Source organism: Sinohyriopsis cumingii, chromosome 6, assembly GCF_028554795.1.
Source record: "Sinohyriopsis cumingii isolate HCF-2022 chromosome 6, ASM2855479v2, whole genome shotgun sequence".
Classification (NCBI taxonomy): domain Eukaryota; kingdom Metazoa; phylum Mollusca; class Bivalvia; order Unionida; family Unionidae; genus Sinohyriopsis; species Sinohyriopsis cumingii.
The window spans coordinates 112,032,287-112,057,686 of NC_142966.1; the positions used below are offsets into that span (position 1 = coordinate 112,032,287).

Here is a 25,400-nt window from a genome sequence, read left to right on the forward strand (position 1 = left end):
AAGGTCAATCAACAGTGTCTGTATAAATTTCATACTGCAAAAATGTTCTTAACTGTAAATCATAATACTTTATTATGTTTTGAAAAAGCGATTGATTTTCAACTGCTTTCTGTGATAGCAATGTTCGCTGTCCTTAGTCGACTTATTAACACATAAATCTCTACCTAATTGTGAATGTTTAATACCAGACTTAATCCTAATACCAGACTTAATCCTATCCAGGGCTTGAAGCTTCTCTTTGACATTAAATGTCTTATGTTTCCGTGTATCATTATCCATTGTAAATGCCCACTAATTAACACTTTTACACCTATTCATTTGAAAGACTATAGCAAAAATGATTGTCAATCAATAATGGAGACATTTTTAATGGGAATGGATGACATTGTTCACTTGTCAACCGATTGTGTCTAACGGGCAATTGTGTGGCTTTCATTTTTTTTGATATTTTAAAATTGTTGACCCATAATTTAAACAAGTTTTACCTCAGCAGTTAACTTTGATGATTAGCAGTGTAATTAAATTAATTTATTTATAAATTCAGATTAGAATCTTTGATGCTTGGTTGTGTATGCAGTATAAAGAACAAACATGTCAGTTGTTGTTAGAGCAATGATTGTACACAGAATACATTGAAGACAAACACTAGGAAGACTTAATGGCTTTATTGTTCATGGATCATTAATAATAAGATTAACACTTATGAGATGACATCTATCAACAATTAAATAATATCAAAGTTCTTAAACCACTTTGGTGGCCTAGTGGTTAGAGCGTCTGCCTCAGATGCGGGAGGTTGTGGGTTCGATACCTGACCAAGTCATATGAAAGACTTATAAAAATGGTGCTAACAGCTGCCTTGCTTGGCAATCAGCATTAAGAGGTTAGTGTTAGGACTGGTCAGCCTGGTGTCAGGATAATAGGACTGGGTGGGACATCATGCTACATGTTGCAGCATGATGCCTCAGTGCTTGACATCACTATACACTGCCACACTGCAGACATCATAGCAATATGACTAAAAAATTGTTAAAGTTACGTTAAAAATCAAAATAACACACACATACACATACACACACACACACACACACACACACACACACAGTTCTTAAAAGTCATTGGTTCAAATACTTGTATTTCCAAAAACATTTATTTTGGCACAAAAGTTAGTTAGTAAAAATAAATAAGGAACCACTCCTCAATCGTGTTATACTCAAATTTAATCTCTTTCCCAAAATGATGAACTTTTTATACATTATTTCTCATACTTTGAAAGGAAAATTTTATATATATGAAAAAATATGTGTATATGAAATTTTTGGAGCCATGCCATGATAATGTTATATCCGAATTTGTGTTTTAACTAAGCATTCTATGGCAGGGTCACATTGTAATTAAATCTTGATATAGCACTTATTTCCTTTATTGAAAATGGTGGATAGTATTTGGAAATTGGAATCAACATCATTCAGTTGTTCTCATTACTTTATAAATAACAATATTTGACAAAATACCGATCAATTAAAATGTTGGTAATGTGTACTGGTGACAACATTTTAACTTGTACCGTGCTGTATAGTGTTGTAGCTTAAAAGAACTTGTACAATGTAGTAAAAGATCTCTCAACGCTGGATTATTTGAGAAATAAATTAAAATTGCACTCTACTTTAAGTTACTTATATTGTACTGTCCATGGTAGTTACACAAATAAAAAAAATTGCAACTTTAGTGTAAATAGTTGGAGTACCAGCTAATCTCATAGTAATTCATTGAAATTGTGCACAAAGAAGCATATGTTATAGAAATTTTCTGCTAGAGCCATTTGAATCCTAAGAAAATTATTTCCCCTATACTATAATTTTCTGGAAGAGGAAAAGAAGGAAGACACCTACTGTTTCAGATTAAAAGATCAAAGAGAGGAGACTCCTAGGAAGAAAATGGTTTTCACAGAATAACACAATTCCTGTTCCACTGACTGTGACCAAACTTTGTGGAAGGCTTGTATTGGAGACAAGACACCTATAAAATTTGGGATCAGTAGATCAAATGTCAGGATAACTGAAAATTACAAATGGTTTCTGCACACAGACTTTAGTTCCTGACCACATACCGTCACAAAAGTTAACGAATGGCTTACATTTTGAGTAAGAAAGAAACTATATTAATTTTGGGGTAAGAAAGAAGTCTGTGTCTTGTGACTTAAAGGCAAGATTGTTTTAGACCTATCTTAACAAATGTTTGTGGAGTTCCTGCACGTAAGGAAGAAGCCTACTGATTTTTGGGTCAAAGGTCAAAGTTCAAGATCTTTGTGACTCAGTAAAATGGGATTTTATCTTGAGTGAGTTTCCTGTTTTAACTTTGGTTTCCACCTAGGGTAAGAAAGAAACCTATAGTTTCTGGGGTCAGAGGTTGTGGTCATGGTAACTAGAATAAGAAAATAATGGTTTTTGTTCAGTAAATGTAGTTCAAGACCAATTGCCTTGACCAAAGATCAAGGTCATTGGGACATGTTGGTCAGTAATCTCCAAGTGTACAATATACCATGCAAAGTACCTTCATTACATTCACCTAAACTTTATTGGCAAAATAAATTGTTACTGGATATTATTTTATCATAGCATTCTTCCAGATAACTAGATACACTGTTCATGATATTCAAAAAGCTTTTGTAGAGCAGGTAGTTTGGTTCAGCCTCTGATTTTACCCTTCCATAATGAAAGTAACATGGCACAAAAAGATGAGAGCAATTGCTAATATTTCTTATATTAAGTAAAGTTAGAAGAAATAAACAGTTTATATTGTTGATTACATTTGTGTACTTACTCCCTGCAAATAATGTGTGTGGTTGGAGGCATGAAGGTATACTGTAGTCAGCTTCTCCATGCTGCATTACACTTTTGTTTACTTAAAATCTTCTCAACCTTTTCATGACCCACAAGAAGCTACTGGCAAGCTTTCTCACATAGCCACATTATCCGAATACCAGACTCGAACCCACGCAGACAAAGGTGAGATTGTTGAGATTTGGACTGAAGCTTGGATGGATTTTCTGAATGAACTATCATGACAAGGGGACAATTCATTTTGTGAGATGTGTACTCTTTCTTTCTGTTGAAGTTTTAAATTAAATGTTTTAAGCAATGCTTTCGTTATGGGCTTGACGTGGACCCAGTCCTTCTTGCTATTTTAACTTTGTCCATTATTATTATTATTATTATTTATATTATTAATTTATCAGGCTAATTTTACATGCACTATTCAATAAAAAAATGCATGAAATATGCATATACATTGTTCTCTCCCAAATTTATGTTCCACACAAGATTACTGTATTCTGCTTACTTCAGTCAATCCTATAAATTAAATCAATGACTTTAAATTAATCACTGATCTTTGTTTGTTTTGTAGACCATGATGAAACTATAATTTTACTATTATTTTACTTGCATCTTATGTATGACTGTAAAACAGAAGACTGGCTCATGGGTCTCTGTTATAAGTTTCACATAGAAACAGTTCTTTATACTTTAAACCTTCTATCTGGATAAGCCAATTTCTAAATTCACAGAAATCAAGAGATTACTAAACTCAAAGAAATCAAAAGATTGCTAAACTCACAGAAATCAAAAGATTGCTAAACTCACAGAAATCAAAAGATTGCTAACTCACAGAAATCAAAGGACAAATGGATTATGTGAGAAGCCTGTGGTGTAAAGAAGCTCAATATGTCTGTTCTTTGTTTAGTTTATCTTGTAAGTAATTGGAGCCAATCAGAAGACTTCTTATGGTGTTTAGTTGGTTTGAAATATAGCTTCCATATTATAAACATTGAAAATCTTGTAACTAATTCTCCTAAATGGATGGTAATGTCAACATAGGGTTTTCAAAGAAAAGTCATTAAATGTGTCTAGTTTGCCCTCAAATGAAACTGATCTTGCATCCAATATGGCTGCCACTGTGGCTAGTTAGAAAATCTTATTGCTGAAGAATGATTTCAACACTCAATAGAAGCTATGGTCTTATCGTGAATTCTTGGAAATTCTTCAGACAATAGAGCATAGAGGGACTCTTGTTTTGTTTTATGATATAAAACTATGATCAGAATGTTATATTCATTACCACTATCACCACCACTCATTGAAATGGTTCTCTCTCAAACCAGATTGTATTGTACGAAATAATTTATAATTCTTTAGCGTCCGTATGCCTGCAGTATATCTGGGTGTGACAAGAGGTACAGTCGACCAGCCCATCTGACTCGCCATGTGGAGACAACTCATACCCAGCCTGACACAACTACTGAGGACAAGGAGTCCAGGTTCAGGTACTGACTCTTTTTGACATGAAAGGCATTATCTCCCTTTGTGCACCATGTTAGAGGCAAGGAATTGTTGTGCATACATTCAGTGTGTCTTTATTATCTCTACTCATCCAGACCTACTTGTAGGATTTCCATGAAACTTTACTCACACATACATCCCAAGGTATTGTTTGCCCTCAGTGAAAATGGTGCTGTTCAGGCATCCGTTATTGTTGCCATAGAAGCTGCGCAAACATTTTCACTAAAAGACTGCTTATCATGTTTGCACTAAAAGACTGCTTATCGTGTCTGAAAATGATGTCAGTCATCAGGAAATTCTTGTTTTCCCTGCACCTCCTGAATGGAAAGTCAAATTGGCATGAGTTTTTAACTAGAAGACATCAAATAGCATCTAGTTGGCCCTAAATGAAAATGGTTATGCTTAGACATCTTAAATGGCTACCACAGGAGTTATCTTGAAAATCCTGTTTTCACTACTTTTGAACGGAAAGTCAGATTGACATGGGATTTTCATCAAAATACTTCAGAAAGCTGTTTTGGATGGTCATATCGACTTGGGGGTTTACTAACAGACTTCTTATGATGTCATGTTGGTCCAGAATGAAAATTGTGCTGATTTGATGTCCAATATGGCTGCCATAGTGGCCATTTTAAAAATCTTGTTATGGATTACAAATTGAAAATCTCTCTCTCTCTGACAATGCCAGAGTAGGAATTTCCACACTTGGTGCAAATCCTGGAGAAATCACTAATAAAAATTGTGCCAGTCTATCCAACAACTTAATCAACAACTTGTCTGTGCTTTTTTTTGAAGAACTTTGAAAACCTGTCACTAGCAGCTGCCCAGGGGATAAGGCAAAACTGTCACTTGTACATAGGTGACCTCTGTACACAGGTGTACCTTTTAAAATTGTTTTTTGAACAGATTCAATGCAGCAAATATCATTATTGTCATCATCATCAAGAAAGTTGGCTTGTATGAGGAGCCTGTGATGGCTAGGTAATCAAAAGAAGCCTTAGCTGGCTATTCTTTGTGATCCATAAACCAAAACTTTGCCTGTCTTTACAGAAAAGTTTTAAATATTGAATGCTCCCAGCCCACAGGAAAAGGGATGTAATTTGTATTTCTTCTCAAAGATGAACTTTTTTCATCAAAGATAGCTTTAATTCACTTGTGAATAGATGATAATAACAAACGATACCTGTCACACTGGCACAAAAAGTGACTTCCAATTCTGCTGCCATAACGTGAATAATTTACCCATCATCCACAAATGAATTGTTGCAACTTTCAACCATATAATAATAAAAACTGCCTTGCTTTCCAAATTAACGCATTGAAACATTAGAGTTACACCATGAGCATGACTTGATTTGGCAAGTCTGAGTGAGATAAATGTTTGCAATTACATGATACATGTATTTCTTTATCGAAACAGTGCCTTTCTCAAAAGACTGAGTGGTCACTCTAGATATGTGACACTTTTTACATTTGACTACAAGTGGGCTTATTGCATTTATGATGCATTGCGACTGGAATAAAAAATAGAATTTAAACACGAATTTCACTTGACAAAACATTTTTAATTGGTATTTATTTTTTTAAAGTGCTGCCAGCATTAGGCATTACTGACATTTTCGTTGATAAAAATTTCATTGAATATTGTTAGTACGCTGAAATTAACCAAAAATATGACTTCCCATTTCAAAGTTGTAATGTTGATTTGGATTTCCATGCACTAACTGCCCTTTAAATGATAAAATGAACTATGTATCAGTGTTTCATTTTCCAGTTTTGATTGCGATTTTCTTGGTATTCAACAAATTGGGGCCAAAACGTTTTGGGTATATTCTGGGGGAAAAAATGGTATCCAAGACTGATCACATTATAAGCAGCTTTACAAGTTATCCAGGCACAAGTTATCGAGGGATACGTGTATATCAGTCTAAAAAATATTGCTTTATGCTTCATACCAGTAATTGAATAATGAAATGTATAACATGATTTTTCTTAATTTCATTTGCACTCATTACAGGGCAACAGCACTTTCCAATATTAATAATGAGTTCTGTAGCTAAATATATCTCATTAAATCGGTATATTTAAAAAATGCAAAGATTTTTCATTCTCATTTGACCATTTGTTAGAATTGATTCTATGTTGCTTTTTTCAATTTTTGGTGTGTAATTTTCAATTTTTTAGGAATTGTGTACAGCTTGAATTTTTTTCTTCTTCAGTCACATGAGCTTGATTTTCATTTGTATTTAACACCAGGTGGATTTAAAATGGACCAGTTAACTTTGGTTAATCAATATTAGGGTTTATAACATGCTGGGCAGTTTAAATTATCTAAACTTATTTATTGACAGTATCCTGGTGAAAGTTCCACTTGTTATTAATAACATATTAACTAAATTAATCATAACATTAACTAGATTTTCATGCACATTCATAAATTTCAATAAAGAACCCTGGTACTGCTCTTTCATAATACTGGTAATACAAATTGTTTCAGATACCTTTCATACTTGCTGTATTTGTAGTTTTGCGTGTATTTTCAGGTGTGTAGAAGAAAACTGTGATGCTGAATTCCTCTCCAAGCACAGCCTGAAAAGGCACATAAATAGAGTACATACCCGGGAAAGCTTCAAGGTAAGGCTTTTGGTATATTCCAAGCTAAGGTTCATGCTTCGTCCATTATCTGTTGCTTGTTAACACACTGGAGGTCATTTTGCTGATCCAATTTTTATCAAACTTGCAGTGCGGGCTTGTATCATCAAAGTCTAAGATAAGTTCAGTAATGTGTGAGATCAATGACTATTAATAGGGTGATCTTGCAACTGATTGCCTGAGCTTGTTACCATTTTGGAAGCCACATTTAGATTTATATTTTGAAGAGTCTTTGCATTTTAACTTAAATGATCACGATTTTGTTTAAGTTCAGTAATGTATGGGAGGTTATCTTGTATGTGATTGGCTGAGCAGTGCTTTTGGTTAAACTTGGTAAATAAGCTTAAATCACTTTGATCTTTGATGAATACAGCTACGAGCAAATTTCTTGCATATTAATGAGATGATTTGGTATCTGATTGGTTCAGCTTGTCAATACTTTAACCATCCTATGTTTGATCATATTTTTTCAGACTTGGTAATTATGCTTATATCATCAGGATAAATTTATGCTTTTTATTACAAGTAAGACCAATGCTTATGAATTGGGTGATCTTGCATACAACTGGCTGGGTTTTTTACCGCATGTAAGGCTGTATTTCTCACCCATTTGTAATCATACTTGGTAAAGAAATTAATATATTCAAGATGTTGGATGCTTTGTATTATGAGCAAGACCAGTTCATATTTTTGATGGGATCTTGCATTTGATTGGCTGTGGGTTTTTTTTAATCTCCATGTAGACTGTTTTTTTATTATTATACAGGATTCTAATACAACTTGATAAATAGGTCTTTGCCATCAACAGGACTTAAAATTCATGCTGCTACATTAACATGAGTTTGGAGATTTTACTGCTGAATCAAATACACACCCCAGCCATCACTAATCCTGTCATTACAGAGTAGACAAAATCCAGTTGCTGCATTGTTGCCAGTTTCTCCTTTTAGCTGCATGAAAACTGCACACTGACCTCTTGAATGCTTCAGTGTCTGTTGGTCAGGATTTTCACTGTCATTTGATTTGGGGGACAAATTGGGTCTGGTTTATGGCCCAAGTCCTCATGCATCTCACTCTGCCCTTGACCCCAATTCTGTTTTCAGCACATTAGATTCAAGGCGGGGCACCCATTTAAGATGGAAAAACTGATTCGTCAGGGTTCATAGTCCTGGGACTTATCTACCCTTCCACATCAACAGTTTGGAAATGAGGGCAAACTTCTTAGGCGTTCAGGTGTGCATCCACCAAATAAGAGGTTACTGGATGATAGTCTGCTCCAATAACATGTCTGTGGTTGTGTACCTCAGGAGACAAGGTAGCCCACATATACCTTTTTTAAGTATGCACGTTTGGAACCTCCTTTGATTGGCAACTTCAGAAGGAAGGGCCATCAAGCAGCCCTTACCAACACTCAAATTTTCAAAAGGTCTAGACTTCTGGACAGACTTTCACATAGCAGACATAAAGAGGTGTTTTGAACTGCAAATACCAATGACTCGCTCTCAAATCTCTAATGCTAAATGGAATCTTTCTTGTGTCTTGTGGTCTTTTAATAAGGACCCCTCCCCATCTTGAACCTTTGGGTGAAGCTTCCTTTGAAGACCTTACCCACAAGATAGTTTTCTTGCTTGAATAGCATCTGCTAGATGAGGGAATGATTTCAATATGGATGATGTAAAATTATGTAGGTTATGAGTGTAGTATTGGTCATTAGGAAAAGGTCTCATTAGCCAACACAACAAATAATCCAGAATTATACAGAATGTGTTTTAATATTTATATTATTGTAGTCATATCAATATTCATTGCATTTTTATGGTGAAGTTTGGTGTGTGTGTGTGTGTGTGTGTGTGTGTGTGTGTGTGTGTGTGTTATAACTGACATGATATAAAGTTTGGAAAAAGTTTACCATGATTGTGTTCTTACAAATCTACATAAGCCTGGTCAAGTATTATCCAAACATTCTACCTTTTTCTTCTTTCCTATTTTCTGGTATTTTTTTCTGTTTTTTTTATTTTTTAATGGATATTTTGGGAATTCAGATTATTATTGATTTTTTTTAGACATTCTTTAAAATATGGGTATGTTAGAAATTAAGTTCATCATTGCTTCTTCATTTACACTGCATGGAGCATTGTAATGGAACTTGATGGCTAGATACTTGGTTGGTGTAGGTGTGCAATACAGTTTTACTTGAAATGGGAATCCTGCAAGACCTTTGCACTTATGCCAAATGTCCAGAATCAAGAAGTCAAACATTGACATAAAATCCTTAAGCATCCTCAGCTAAATGGACTACTGACCAGTCTTAAGTTTGGCATGGTGTCACTGACTGCTTTACCAGTGTTAGTTAGACACATCGATAGTTTTCAGTTTGAAATATAAGTAGCTTAACCATCTTTTATTCCTTTTTTTTTTGCTTTCATCAAAATATTATTGTCAGATAAAATATACACTTTTCAAAGAAAAGAAACACGTTTACAAAAATGCAGTGGCTATGCAAATTACATAGGTATTATGTAGTTCATTGTTAGAATTTCAAGACAGTGAAGTGTGTGTGTATGATTTAGATTTTTAACCTAGCTTTAACAGTTTTTCAGTAATATCGCTACGATGTCTGCAGTGTGACAGTTTATACTGATGTCTTGCACTGGGGCATCATGCCACAGACATGTAGCGTGATGTCCCACCCAATCACATTATCCTGACACCAGGCCGACCAGTCCTAACACTAATCTCTTAATGCTGAGTACCAAGCGAGGCAGTTGTTAGTACCATTTTTGTAAGTCTTTGATATGACTTGACTGGGGTTTGAACCGGTGACCTCCTGCATCAGAGGCGGACGCTCTAACCACTAGGCCACAGGAGCAGTCGACAGTGAAGTGATAACAATTTAAACTTTTAAATGTGATATAGTGTAAGCTAGCTGTCAGACTGACAAGCACATATGGGAAAATATGAATGAGTTTTTCGGATGGAAATACTGAACCACCATGGGAGTGCAATATATCCATCCGACAAAATGAGTTCATATTTTTCCATAAAAATGCAGTAACCTTTTATTATATGCTCATTTTGTTATTCTGCCTTAGGTTTAATTATATAAACAAAAATACACTACAAGAAACAAAGTAACTGAATGTATGCCGTATTCCAAACTAAATATACAAGCACAGATTCATCTTTACACAACAGCAACATTGTTAATGCAAACATAACTCTGCCCAGATGAATTTGAACTTAGTTGCTATGGATTTCGAAGTGTGTAATCAAGCTTGAGAACCCATGACATGGCTCATGTAATTTGGATTTGCAGAACTAAGAAATTACATTTTGAGGAAAGTTAGGATGTAAAACTGTAAATATATTTTTTGCCATTCTTGTTACCAGCTAAAGAAGACAGTTTATGCCTTGTCACTTGCATGTTATTTGTAAGGACCCTGTCTGGCATTAATAGCTTGCCTAAATCCGAAACATTTTATTTAAAAAAAAGTTAATGTGGAATATGGCAAAGCAGCTGGTATGTGGCAGTCCATGAAATATCTGTTTTAGTTTGTTCAAAAACAAATTTAATCAACTAAAACGTAATGCACCTATTATGTGAGTGTACATGATTTGTTTACAAAGTAGTTTCTAATACACTATTGGGCACACGTGAGTGCAATATGAAGTGCGTATGAGTGCAATATCATAAAACATTGAATGATTCTGACAGTGTAAAGTTAATGGAGAAAAAAATGAGCATATAATAAGAACTGTTTCCCTGTAGCATTCTTTGTACAGTTTCCGTGGCTGAAGTAAATCTAAAGCAATAAAAATTTTTAGACACAGGCCTCGGGCTGGTGACTTAAATAAACTCACAAGCCCTGACTGAAATTTTACAAGCCTAGACTCCAATTTCCACATGCCCAAAATTTCCCAATTTTTAATATTGTCATATTACATTGCAATAGCTACCATTAGAATATAAATTCAATAGGCTCCAAAGAGGTTTGAAGGTAATATGTGTCATTAGTGTTATCACAACGCTCACTAGGGACTGGATGTTCCTGGAGTTCAAACTTCTCTGCTGGATTCTCTGAGTGAATCCTGGTCAGAGCCAGTTGTGCAAAGAATTAATAGCCCCCCATCTTTTCTTTTCTTTTTTCACTGGCGTGCTTCACTAAGTTAAACGGCATCAGCCGAGAGTACTGAAATTTATTTTTGTTGGGCTTTGCTGATAGCTAATTCATTGCTTCCTAAATAGGCTTAAAAATGAACTATACTAACACTATTCCAACAATTCAGCTGATCATGCTTTCCATTCTATATATGCAGTAAAATCTGACTTCAAAGAAATGCTGCTGCTGTTCATAAACTTGTCAAAAATATAATACATAGTGGCTTAAATATTCTCATTCAAGGCAATAATATGTAATAACTTTTGTTTTTGTACACGCATCTACCTATAATGGGTTGTTCCACTTCCTGATCCTACCTATGCAAATTAGCACAATGGGCTTACCCACTGCAGCTTTCAAACACATCTCACTAGCTATTGTCAGCCAGTTAAGTAATACATGAAATGGTGGTTTCTTTGCCTTTAACTGACGCTCTTTATACTAACCAAGGCATAGTTTTACTTCAGCTCCAGTCATGACTGTTTACCGTTTATACATGCTATGTGTAATGGAGATATACTGAAAGTTTTTTTTGGGGGGGGGGAGATTACTGAAAATTGTGTTTTCTCTAAAGACGACCGTGTCAGGGGGTTTGTAAGTATTTTTAGCATGATACGTAATGCTTTAATTTGATTAAAATCAGTTTTCAATTTCATATAGGACACTGGTGGTCTGATTTAGGTTGTACATTGCAGTGTTATGGGGGCCCCGAGTGGCTGAGTGGTCTGAAGCACTGTCCGTTTCGGATCACTGCCATCTAACCTCTGTCTGTGTAGGTTCGAGTCTTGGATTCAGCCAATGTGGGTATGTGAGAAAGCTTGCCAGTAGCTTTTCGAGGGTCGGTGGTTCTTTCCGGAGATTTCCCTGGTTCTTCCTCCACCAATAATACTGGCCGCCATGTATAGCCTATCATGTGCCGAAAAATGGCATTAAACCCTACAGCAGCAACAACAACAACAGCACAGTGTTATGGCAGATATGTCAGTGTCTAGAAAATACATTGACACATTCATCAACACGATCAAAGCTTCCTCATGCAAATTAATTTTTTTTTGTGGACAAGCTAGATGGGCATCTTGCTTAGAATAAAGGAAGGGCCTGCACTAAAATTAAAGGGGCATTGGGCTATCAGATTTGTTGAGCAATGTAATGTATAATAAGTAATTGCATTGAACCCTCCAGTTCTTAAAGGTATTGGTACAGAAAAGAAAAAAACTCATCTAAGAGCCAGTACGAAATTTGCACCATGATTTTTCAGACAGATAATGATGTGCGAGTCAGACTGCTCTGGTGGCCTAGTGGTTAGAACATCCGCTGCAGATGTGGGAGGTCGCGGGTCAAACCTTATCTGAGTCATACAAAAGATTTATTTGTAAAAAATGGTATAAACAGCTGCCTCACTAAGCATTCAGCATTAAGAGGTTAGTGTTAGGACTGATCGGCCTGGTGTCAGAATAATGTGACTTGGTGGGACATCATGCTACATGCCTGCAGCATGATGCCCTAGTGCTGGCCATCACTATAAATTGCCAAACTGCAGACATCGTAGCGATATGACTGAAATTAATTTAAAGCTACGTTAAAAATCCAATCACACACACACACACATGTACAAGTCAACATCCAGAGCACCCAGTAGCATAATAATGCATAGCAATGCTTGATATTTGTCATTGATTTATTTGAATTTGATTAAACTACGAAATTGCTGGTTGATAAATATTGCTTATATGTCAGTTCATCAGTTAAACTCTTGATTCATTATCTCCATATGTTCATTTAAACATAGTATGGTACCCAGGGAAGACAGTTCTTAGCTCTGCTGGTCACAGATCAGAAGAACTTTTGTGGGATGGTCTGTTGCCAGTCATCCATCCGTCCATTGGCACCAGTCAAAACTGCATCAAGGATTGCAATGACACATTCATCACATGATCTAGTGGTCCTAAATGAAAATGGCACCATCTGGACATTCAGTGGCCTTCTTGTTGTCACATCTTTTGAATGGATGGTCATATCAACATGGGGTTTATTTCACTGAAGGACTTATTTTGATGTCCTGTTGGAACATACTTGAAGATGGGACTGATCTCATCTGCAGTATGCCCACCACATTGGCCATTTTGGAAACCTTTGTTATCGCTATTGCTTAAAGGAAAGTCATATTGACAAGGTTTTCACCTGAAGACTTCTTATGACATCTAGTTGGCCCTAGATGAAAATGATGCTGATCTGATGTCCAGTATGGCCACAGTTATGGCCTTCTTGAAAATCTTGTTCCTGCTACTCTTTCTGAATTGGTCATATTGACAGACTTTTTATGATATCTAATTGGTTGATAATGATGTAGATCTATGTCCAGTATGGCTACTGCAGGAGCCATCTTGAAAATCATGTTACTGCAACTTTTTCTGAACAAAATGATGTCTTATGACGTTTTTTGGGTCCTAAACGAAAATGTTGCCAATCTAATGTCTGATATGGTAGCCACAGCAGCCGTCTTGTTATTGCTAATCTTCCTGTAAGAAAAGTGGAGTCCTCACCCGAAGACTTTTTATGATTTAGAGCTGGTGTAAATCTATGGCCATCTTGAAAATATTGTTATCACTAATCCTCCTGAATAGATAGTTGTATCAACATAAGGATTTTATTAAACAACTTCTTGTAATGTCAAGTTGTTTCAAATTATGCCATTCAGACATTCAATATAATTGCCGTCATGGCCATCTTGATAGACTTGTTATCACTATTTCTTCTCAATGAATGGTCATACAAGTATGAGGTTTTCACAGAAAGACTTCTTATAATGTCTAGTTAATCATAGTCTTATTTCGAATTTGACTACCACAATCTTGAAAATCTTGTCAGCGCTAGTTCTCTTAGATGGCTGGTTGTGTTGACATTGTCCTTTCTCCAGAAGATTTCTTATGATGTCTAGCTGGTATGAAATAGAAATGGTGCTAATCTGATATTAAATATAGCCACCATGGCATCCATCTTGTAAATCTTTTTATCGTTACTTCTTTAAGATGGAAAGTCATGGAGTTTCCACCAGAAATCATATGCTGCCTTGTTGGTCAAATGAAAATAGAGCCAACATTACATCCATTATATCCACCACAGCTATTAATGTGAAAATTTTGCTATCCTCGAAGAATAACAACAACGGTTTCAACATTCCACATTTTTAAAAAAAAAAACTGTCTTATCTTGAATTCCTGGAAATTCTTTTCAGCCAGTAGAGTATCAGTGCCTTCAGGTGTATGCCATGGTTGTCTAATTACCTGATTAGTTGGTATGAAAATGATACAAACTCTTAATTGTGTCAATAGGTAACTATTCCACAATGAAACTGCCTTTCCTTGGTCCCAAGCATATTATACTGGAACAGCCCTTCCAGAGATTTCATTTCTTCGTATTGTTGCAGTGTAAATTGAAGAGTTGTGAAGAAGTGTTTAAGAAGCATCATCAGCTAGCAGAGCACATTGCTAAGCACACACTGCAAAATCCATACCGATGTGCAGAGGAGGGTTGTGACAAGTCCTTCCCCACACCCAGCAAGCTGAAGAGGCATATGAAAATGCACGAAGGTATGGTGTCTGTTCCTCATCTCCTCTCCAGTTTCATTGGTATTTAACTGGGTTTTTTGCAGAGAAATTTTAAAGAAAATTGTTTAAATTGAAATGACAAATATTGGACTTTCCATACACATTAATATAGCCATGCTGGGGGTGGGGGTTAAGGTCCCCTTACTTTCTTTGCATGAACTGATCTGTTTTGTCAGACTTTAACTTAAAATAATGAAAAGATTCATAATGAAAGTCAAAGCTGTGGTAATGTGCAAATATATTTATGTCACTCCTTTTTTTTAGGGTATCAGTGTGATCAAGATGGCTGTACAGCAAAATTTAACAAGTGGACATTACTCTGTAAACACAAGACAGTGGATCATGCCCAAGGTATTTTACCTTAGTGTCTAATATCAATGACTACAAGTTTTGGTCAGTAAAACAAACATTACTTTACTTTTCAAAATAATTGTTCAGTATATTTTCAATACTTCATCCTTAAAATTAGTTTCATTCTTTCTGATTGGTATATGCAGGAAGCTGTTCACAATAAAATCAATTTTTAGTGGTAAGAGCTTCCTGCAGAGACTGCATCTGCACATTATCTGTTTTAAGCCATGCTGAACCAGTTCTTGTCATCCACATTTACAGCACTAATATTTTAGTGATTTGTTTTATTTCCTTTTGAATTTGCCTATAGCCTTCATAAGGTGCTCCATATTATGTTATTGTCCATCTTTCCATCTGTTCATTTCTTCATGATATCATTTTTTGCACAATAACTGGAATTCTCCAAATCTACAGTTATCAAACATTGTGGGGTAAGGAAGAACTATATTGATATCTGGGTCAAGAGGCCAAAGGTCACTGTGACTGAAAGAATAAAAATGGTTTCTGTACAATTAGTTGAGTTCTGCATCAGATATAGTTACCAAACTTTGTGGATAGCTTGCATTTGGAGAGGAAGAAACGTCGATTTTGAAATCAAAATGTCAAAGAATAAATGTACTGTGATGGAATGAAGAAAAATGGCTTCTGCAACTTAACTATCTACATTTACAAAATCTGCACCTTCTTAGAATGAGATGTTCTCATCCCAGTGTTCATAGTGCTACAATACACCTGGGTAAAACAAGATGTTCCCATCTCAGTGTTCATAGTGCTACAATATAGCAGGGTATAATGTGTTGTTGTTTCAATGGCATCTCAGTGTTCATAGTAGTACAATACACCTGGGTAAAACAAGATGTTCCCATTCCAGTATTCATAGTCCTACACTATGTCTGGGTAAAATAAGATATTCCCATTTCATTGTTCATAATGCTATAATACACCTGGATAAAATGAGATGTTGTTTCAGTGGCATCATAAAACGATTATCGTTTCATTTCAGGCTGCTGATTGATTTTACAAAAGTGGGCTATCTAAATATTAGTGTTGTTCCAATTATCGATTATAAAGATAATCAGTTGGTTGAGTGAACCGACAAGGTAATAGATTGTGAAACTCCTAAATTGAATGTGTGTAAAGGGAGACTACTTATTTTTAGTTGCATGCAGAACACAAAGGTTAGTAAAATCCTGTGTAAATGGTAAGCTAAATAGGGCTTCCAATCCATTAAAGTTGATCTGAATTATTTGTTCCCTTCATAACTTACAAATAGAAAACTATACTCAACTCTTTAGGTGCAAACTTTCATAATTAGGAACATATATTCCTGATTACATGATTTTGTTGTTAAATGGTTAAAATAATAAATTTTGATGATTTGCTTCAGTTTATATGTAAAATCCTTTGAATTATTTGTAAATAATGACAAGAAAACTATGATATTCTATACTTTAATTTATTGACACATCACATATGAATGGAAGAACTTGTTGGGATTGCAACATTTTTTCAGTTACATAACACTGATCAGCCATAAAAAGTTGCTTTCATTTAACAAAGTTGAGGAACAAAACAAACACAAAACAATTGAAAAAATGTAATATTTTTTATCGGGTATTAAGTATACATGCGATTAAAAGAGATTACTCCTGTCACTGATTTCAGGGCATTCATGTGATGTTTGTGGTAAAAGGTTTAATTATTAACGGGTTTAAATAGTAATGTAAAATGGTCTTCATTTCATATCATCAATGTGATCTGTGTGAGAAGAGGTTTAGTGTTTTCATTTCAGATGACCAGTGTGATGCGTGTGGGATTTCAGATGACCAGTGTGATGCATGTGGGAAGAGATTTAAGAAAAAACAGTAGCATCAACAACATTGCAAAATTCATTCCTTGTTGATTTTAGGTTGTCATCATGATTTTTGTGTGGCAGGAGGTTTAGTCAGAAACAGTGGATTCACCAGCATCATGAATTTTATTGATTTCAGATCACCTTTGTAATGTGTGTGGCAAGAGGTTTAGTCAGAAACAGTGGCTTCACCAGCATCATAAAATTCATTCAGTTACAAGGGACCAAATTGTGTGTCCACGTGAAAATTGTGGACGAGCATATCTTGACCGGAGAAATTTGACAGCACACATACGATCATATCACGATGGGCAGAAAGTTCCATGTCCTATGGAAGGATGTGAAAGAAAGTTTACCACAAAAGTAAATTTCTTGGGAAAGTATTCCTTATACTGTTATTTCTTATACTGCTATTTCTTTAATTGCAAAAATTAGGAAGATGTTTGTGTGCAGATTAAATCATTCCTTCATAATGTTTTCAATGAGAGCCACATAATATATTATCTAATAACGACACTGACTTAAAATGAAGTACGTTGTACAGTACTGCCTCATTATAATGCTTACCATGAGAGCCATGGAGTATATTGTCTTATAATGACACTGTCTTAATAATGATGTACGTAATACAGTACTCCCTCATTATAACGCTTACCATGAGAACCCTATCTATATGATTTGAGGGAAGATGATAATATTTGGTATGATGTTTTATCAGGATGACAACAAAGGTTTAGAACCCTGAATGAAATGCAGTTAGTTGGAGTTGGGTGGGGGGGAAAAATGTAAAAAAGAGCAGATATTTTTATCTCCAGACATACAAACTGGACTAATACTAAAATTTAAAAAATTTGGATTTTCTATAACATCTGTCTGAGTGCAATTAGAGTTAAGAATATTATGATGTATTTATTTTATTTGAGTCCCAAGATGCACAACAAATTTTAAAGATACTGAGATATTCCAAATATAATATTTCAGTTTGTCATTTTGAGTCTTTCTTTCTCCGGCTGTTTTGATCTACATGGTCTAATTATTTTAACTGAAATGGGGAGGGCATGAAAACAACAGATGACTTCAAACTTCATAACCCACATGTTGTGGTCATTTTGTAAGAGTGGCCAGTTTAGATTTTGAAATTGGGTTACAGATATGAGGATAATTTAGGTTCACAGAGTGAGCTGGTTCAGTTGGATGAATTAAAAATTAGGAAAATAGATATTTTGATTTTCAAGGCTCATTTTTTAATAAATACAGTGTACATGGAATTTGTTTTCTTTTCAGCAAAAATTGCTTCAGCATCAGAAGCTACATGATCCAGATAGGCCACCACCTCCAAAGGTTTGTAATAGCTTGTTTAATTTTCATGGTAGTGTTTTTCAGTTAATTACTGGGGTTTTGTAATAGCTTGTTTAATTTTTATGGTAGTGTTTTTCAGTTAATTACTGGGGTTTTGTAATAGCTTGTTTCATTTTCATGGTAGTGTTTTTCAGTTAATTACTGGGTATTTGTAATAGCTTGTTTCATTTTCATGGTAGTGTTTTTCAGTTAATTACTGGGGGTTTTGTAATAGCTTGTTTAATTTTCATGGTGGTGTTTTTCAGTTAATTACTGGGGGTTTTGTAATAGCTTGTTTAATTTTCATGGTGGTGTTTTTCAGTTAATTACTGGGGTTTTGTTGTTGTTGTTGTTGTTGTGGGGTTTAACGCCATTTTTCAGCACACGATAGGCTATACATGGCAGCCAGTATTAATGGTGGAGGAAGAACCCGGGAAAACCCCAGAAAGAACCACCGACCCATGAGAAGCTACTGGCAAGCGTTCTCACATACCCACATTGGCTGAATCCTAGACACGAACCCACGCAGACAGAGGTGAGATGGCAGTGATCCGTAACGGAGAGCGCTTTAGACCACTCGGCCACTCGGGGCCCCCTGGGGTTTTGTAATAGCTTGTTTAATTTTTATGGTAGTGTTTTTCAGTTAATTACTGGGGTTTTGTAATAGCTTGTTTAATTTTCATGGTGGTGTTTTTCAGTTAATTACTGGGGTTTTGTAATAGCTTGTTTAATTTTCATGGTGGTGTTTTTCAGTTAATTACTGGGGTTTTGTAATAGCTTGTTTAATTTTCATGGTGGTGTTTTTCAGTTAATTACTGGGGTTTTGTAATAGCTTGTTTAATTTTCATGGTGGTGTTTTTCAGTTAATTACTGGGGTTTTGTAATAGCTTGTTTAATTTTCATGGTAGTGTTTTTCAGTTAATTACTGGGGTTTTGTAATAGCTTGTTTAATTTTCATGGTGGTGTTTTTCATTTAATTACTGGGGTTTTGTAATAGCTTGTTTCATTTTCATGGCAGTGTTTTTCATTTAATTACTGGTTGTTTGTAATAGCTTGTTTCATTTTTATGGTAGTGTTTTTCAGTTAATTACTGGGGTTTTGTAATAGCTTGTTTAATTTTCATGGTAGTGTTTTTCAGTTAATTACTGGGGTTTTGTAATAGCTTGTTTAACTTTTATATTAGTGTTTTTCAGTTAATTACTGGTTGTAATAGCTTGTTTCATTTTTATGGTAGTGTTTTTCAGTTAATTACTGGGGGGGGGGTTAATAGCTTGTTTCATTTTTATGGTAGTGTTTTTCAGTTAATTACTGGGTATTTGTAATAGCTTGTTTAATTTTTATGGTAGTGTTTTTCAGTTAATTACTGGGGGGTTTAATAGCTTGTTTCATTTTTATGGTAGTGTTTTTCAGTTAATTACTGGGGGGTTTAATAACTTGTTTAATTTTTAATTAATTACTGGTTGTTTGTAATAGCTTGTTTCATTTTTATGGTAGTGTTTTTCAGTTAATTACTGGTTGTTTTTATAGCTTGTTTATCCATAAGCCTGGAACTTCCTCCGGTGTCCATTAGATGATTGGAGGTTTTTACTTTCATTACTTGTGTGTTTCCCTAGATTGGCAACGGACATTAAAAAAAATAGGACACACAAAATACAGTGTCATTGATGGAAATTGTAAAAGTGACCAGCCGTCTAAGTGAATGAGACTTGTGCTGAGTGGTGTTCCAACATGGCTGTCATATAGTGCAAAAAAAACACAAAAGTAAGGTATTTCACAGAGTGAAATCACATTAATATTGGTTCTCATTAGCCAAGAATTAAAATTAGTGAAATAAATCATGTAAAAATGATAACTCAGAATTCAAACAATTTATTTGGATCCATGGTAATATGCATGGCATAATGGGTACACTAGTATACTGAGGTGCTGAACCTTGTAAAGATATTCTGTGTCAGAGGCATCAAAGACTACAATTTATAATCAAACCACCTGTCTTAAACAGCAGCCATTTTATAAAGACCCCCTACACCCAGTTATTGCAAAGATAAACTTGTATTACAGAACCCACTGTCATAGGAGTCAGTTACGTCACTTCCATCATATCAGCTGTTCAAGACATGTTTGACCGTTTATAAAATTTGCTATATTTAAATTTTCTGTTTCAGAAAAATGCAAAAAAAAAGAATATGAAGAAGAAAAGCATTATAGAAACCTTGACTGGTGTTAAAAGTTCAGAAGTCATATTGGTGGATGCTGAAAAAGATCTTCATGCCCCAATTGATATGGGACATGAAGATGATTTGAATCGTTCATCACAAGTATCGACAGATAACACAGTCAGTGTAAGTGCTGATGAACCAGTGAACTCAGTCATTAGTACACATGAAACTCAAGTGGCATTACCTCAAGGTGAAGGTCAGGTTACAGCAACTTCAGAACATTTAGGTCAAGGTGAAGGTCATGGTAACACAAAAGGTGAAGTTCACTATTGTCAGCATCTGTGTGAGAATCATGTCATGGTTCATGAGGACGGATTTCAAGATGTCCTTAATAAAATTGAAGGTGAATGTCAACAAGATGTCCTTAATAAAATTGAAGGTGAATGTCTACAAGATGTCCTTAATAAAATTGAAGGTGAATGTCAACAAGATGTCCTTAATAAAATTGAAGGTGAATGTCTACAAGATGTCCTTAATAAAATTGAAGGTGAATGTCTACAAGATGTCCTTAATAAAATTGAAGGTGAATGTCAACAAGATGTCCTTAATAAAATTGAAGGTGAATGTCAAGGGCAGTTACAAGATATGGATATTTCATCAGAGTGTGGTACTGGCCAAAATGGACACCATGTCAATTTATGATGGCAGTCAGATTCTTAAATCCCTGTTAGTGAGGAGGAAAATCATAAACGATTAAGTACATGTCTGGTGCTGAAGGAATCTAACACATCTGGAGCAACTGGAGCTGAAAGTCAACATTTATGACTAAGTCAGGGGCAGACTGAATTATTGATACTAAAGTAATGATCATGGCGAATAAAATTTGTGAGGCAAAAAACAGGTCCATTCCATTGAAAGTAAAGCATTCTTTCAATTTTGTAATAAATTTGGTAACAAAGTTTTCTCAAAATTCTAGTTGTTGTTTATTACCTTGATATGTCTAGTTGAAATTAGACTTGTAAAGTGTCTGAAACATGATATGATCCAGTTGACCATATTAAGAAAGAAGGTACAGTTTCTGAATACAGGTTAAACTTGTTAGCCACTTACGTTTTATCCTATTTGCACAAGGGGAAATAACTTTGTCACAATCATTTTATGGGACTGTATACACAGTCCAACCTGACTACTAGTGGCCACAATTAGGAGACCGCCAAAGTGGCCTTTGTAGATGGATTGATTGATTATTTGATTGATATTTTGATATTGTGCTATGTATCTTTATATTTTTATATATATATATATATATATATATATATATATATATATATATATATATATATATATATATATATATATATATATATATATATATATATATGTCTGTCCTGATTGGCTGCCATCATGGGAAAACGTTTAACCCTGCCTTCCAGAATGTTTTGTTTTCAATGAACATTTTGGTGGACATTTTTCAAATTGACTTGCGAAAGGAAATTGAGGAAATATGTTCTCAACTATCTGACTATGGAACATTTACCCACACAGTGGATTGTTATGTTATGTATAACAATATTATCATGAGAAAAATGGCATAAAATTCCAAGGACAACAATAAGTAAAACTAAGGTATTGCTCATTTGATAGCTGGTGTGTGGGGTGGGGGTGGAGGGGACAGTATATCTATAACATTGAATCCACCCTATATACAAGCATGGTTTAAATGTTAATTTACAGAAGTAAATAATATCTGTTCATGGAAGAATATGGACATAAACTGGTCTGCCAACTGACAGAACATAATCCAGCCACAGCAATTTCACATGAAAATTGCAACAATATAATGTTTAGTAGTGAAAGTGATGATTTAGGGTAAATATGTACTCCAGGCCTACTGTGTACCATGTCAAACAATGTGACATCACACGCATTGATCATTCTGTTTTGAAAAATGATTTTGTCATTATAAAATGTTCTGTTTATTCAAATGGACACTTGATCTTTGATTTATAGTTTCTAAAAAAGTAGAGTCTACTTTTACTAGTTCAGCTTTGTTTAAACTATGTTTAATGCACAACAAATGAAAGACGCACCATCTGTCAGAATGGACAAAATTATTCATTCTTCTTTCTGTTTAAATAATTTCCACTGAAATAAAAACTATGTTTTAAAAAGAATCTCTAGTAGGTAATGATTTAATATTAAATTTATGAAACTCATTTCATACATTTAAAACTAAATCATTACCCATTGGAGATCCTCTCTATAACCTGATTTAAAATATTTATTTGAATTTGTTTTGTCTGAGGTGCCTGTTAATCATTTGTAGGCCAAAACAAATGTTCAGCATTGCTTTCTCACTTTATCTACAAAAGTAGAAAGGAGTTTGTTTATTTTATTTCCCAGAGAATTAAAATTCTTCTACCTGTTTATTATTGTTCATTTGGTCTTGTATTATTTTGATAGAATATTGTGTTGTACTGAAGTACAGTCTATGTAATCATTTTATTTCTGTATCGAAGTCCATATATTTTTACCAGATTAGTGGACTTGTAAGACCAAAATGATGACAAACCTATTTGTCTGAGGCAAGTGTTTTTGATGTTGGACCAGTGAGAAAATCAACTTACCTGTCCTTCTTTTCAGCTGATTTTTGTTTCATATATCACTGAAATTAAAGCAGCAACTTTCATAATCAGTATTACACTGGTCATTGTTGTTAAATGGAAGCAATACAGTTTTGTGCCTCTAGTCTAACAGGCTTAGCCATGACATTTGCCAGGACTTGGCCATCATATATATCACAACAAAGCCATGATATATGCCATGACTTAGGTCATTGTACATTCAATTTTTTTTCACTGCCATTCTCTTATTGATCAGTTTATTTCACAAATTTTATTAAACTTTTCTCAAGTAAAGTTGATTTTTTAGTTCTACTGGTCATAGACCAGAAGATCTTATGGGTTTTCCTGTTGTCCATCATCCACAGGTTATCAAGCATTTGTCCTTCTGTTAGTATAAATTTGTTATCATTATTCTCCAAAACTACTTTGTTAGGAATATTAACCGCTCAGTGTTCATTCTATTTTTTTTCACTGCCATTCTCTTATTGATCAGTTTATTTCACAAATTTTATTAAACTTTTCTCAAGTAAAGTTGATTTTTTAGTTCTACTGGTCATAGACCAGAAGATCTTATGGGTTGGCCTGTTGTCCATCAGCCACAGGCTATCAATCCTTCTGTTAGTATAAATTTGTTATCGCTACTTATCCAAAACTACTAGGATGATTGCCATGAAACTTTACAGACACTTTCATCCCATGGTCTAGTTGGACCTAAATTACAGTGCTGAGACATTCATTATGGCCACCACAACAACCAACATGAAAATCTTATAATCACTACTCCTCCTGAATGGATGGTCATTTCAACACGGGGCTTTCACTAAAAGACATGGCAGCCATCTTGAAAATCTTGTTATGGCTACATTGGTCTCCATCTTCTAAGATCACCCCTTGTGCTGCAGGAAGGGGCATTAATAAGTGGGGAGACCTTTCTAGCAGGGATCACACAGATATGAGTAATATAAACTAAGAGAGGCATAGCTAATTTTCTAGCGTTTAATATTTTAATTTTAAAATTGCATTTAAGTTATGCAATAAATTTGATAAAAAATATTAATACTATTAAAAAGTATTTATGATTAATTGTCATTCATGATGCAAAACCATTAAAAAATCTTTCCAGTAAAATATGTGTACTTTGTGGCAACTAGATGCATAAATGCTAGCCATTCCATTTTTGGCATATTCATTAGACTTTTGTCATTGTTTACATTTTACAGTAGACTGTTTATGGATCTTCCTTTTTTGGGTTCATTGCAAAATGTAAAAAAAATAAAGTGATACAAAGTTGGGTTTTTTTCTTCATTTTATTATCATTTCTTTCATTCCACTCATATGAATTTGAGAATATTCTTAAAAAGGTGACACCTGTGCAAGAACAGTGTAAACATTCCTTCCTTATTAGCTATTTAAAGAAACTCTGTATATCCCATTTCCAAGATAACAGACAGGTTTCTTAAAATGTGAACTCTGCCTAACATATTCATTATTGATAAGCTAGTTATTGAGTGAACCAGTCTATACTTTTAAAGAAAGTGGTACCAGACATTAAGTGAAATGCTTTATAGTATGAGTTATGGATGTTATATGACGGAAAATGTAAGAACAGATGGATCTTTCAAACTTCAAAACATGTCAGATCAGAAAAAAGAACAAATCAAAACTACATTGCAAACTTTAAAAGCCGAATATGAGAGTAATGTAATACAGCACTCTGAGCACATGATGATGGTCATTGCAGAATTCTAGTTCTAGATCATTCAGTGTAAGTTACACATGTAGACTAGTTGAGGTGAGTGCTGAATATAAATAATTTTCAGTATATTTTGTGTTTGTATTCTGGTTCTAATTCATATGGATTTTGCCCTTTGTGACAAGAATTTAGACTAGCTGCAGAGCCAGGTTCGTAGTGAAAATGTATCTTTTTAATATGTGGTGTAAAAAATTCTGGCATGTAATATATAAATTACACTTTTTACACCCAAATTAAGCTTTTTTTGCCACTTATAATAGCAATAATTATGCATATACTCTTGAGAGTGTTGGCATGTATGCAGATGTCATACTGACTTGAGCTGCACAGTTCTGTGTTACTTGAGAGTGTTGGCATGTATGCAGATGTCATACTGACTTGAGCTGCACAGTTCTATGTTACTTGAGAGTGTTAGCATATATGCATATGTCAGACTGACTTGAGCTGTACAGTTGTGTGTTACTTGAGAGTGTTGGCATGTATGCAGATGTCATACTGACTTGAGCTGCACAGTTGTGTGTTACTTGAGAGTGTTGGCATGTATGCAGATGTCTTACTGACTT

At 34.7% G+C, this 25,400-nt stretch overlaps 1 protein-coding gene across 1 annotated transcript in view; it reads left to right on the forward strand.

Moving 5' to 3' along the window:
- The window catches only part of LOC149797729 (uncharacterized), a 29,265-nt gene extending 4,890 nt beyond the window's left edge, over window positions 1-24,375 (forward strand). The window contains exons 2-8 of the mRNA XM_089962670.1: window positions 4,197-4,324; window positions 6,884-6,974; window positions 14,580-14,742; window positions 15,025-15,111; window positions 17,103-17,326; window positions 18,248-18,304; window positions 20,467-24,375. Of these exons, the coding sequence (XP_089818796.1) occupies window positions 4,197-4,324; window positions 6,884-6,974; window positions 14,580-14,742; window positions 15,025-15,111; window positions 17,103-17,326; window positions 18,248-18,304; window positions 20,467-21,162 (1,446 nt within the window). The 3' untranslated portion in view covers window positions 21,163-24,375. The remainder of the gene's footprint in view (window positions 1-4,196; window positions 4,325-6,883; window positions 6,975-14,579; window positions 14,743-15,024; window positions 15,112-17,102; window positions 17,327-18,247; window positions 18,305-20,466) is intronic.
- The last annotated feature ends 1,025 nt before the right edge of the window (window positions 24,376-25,400 follow it).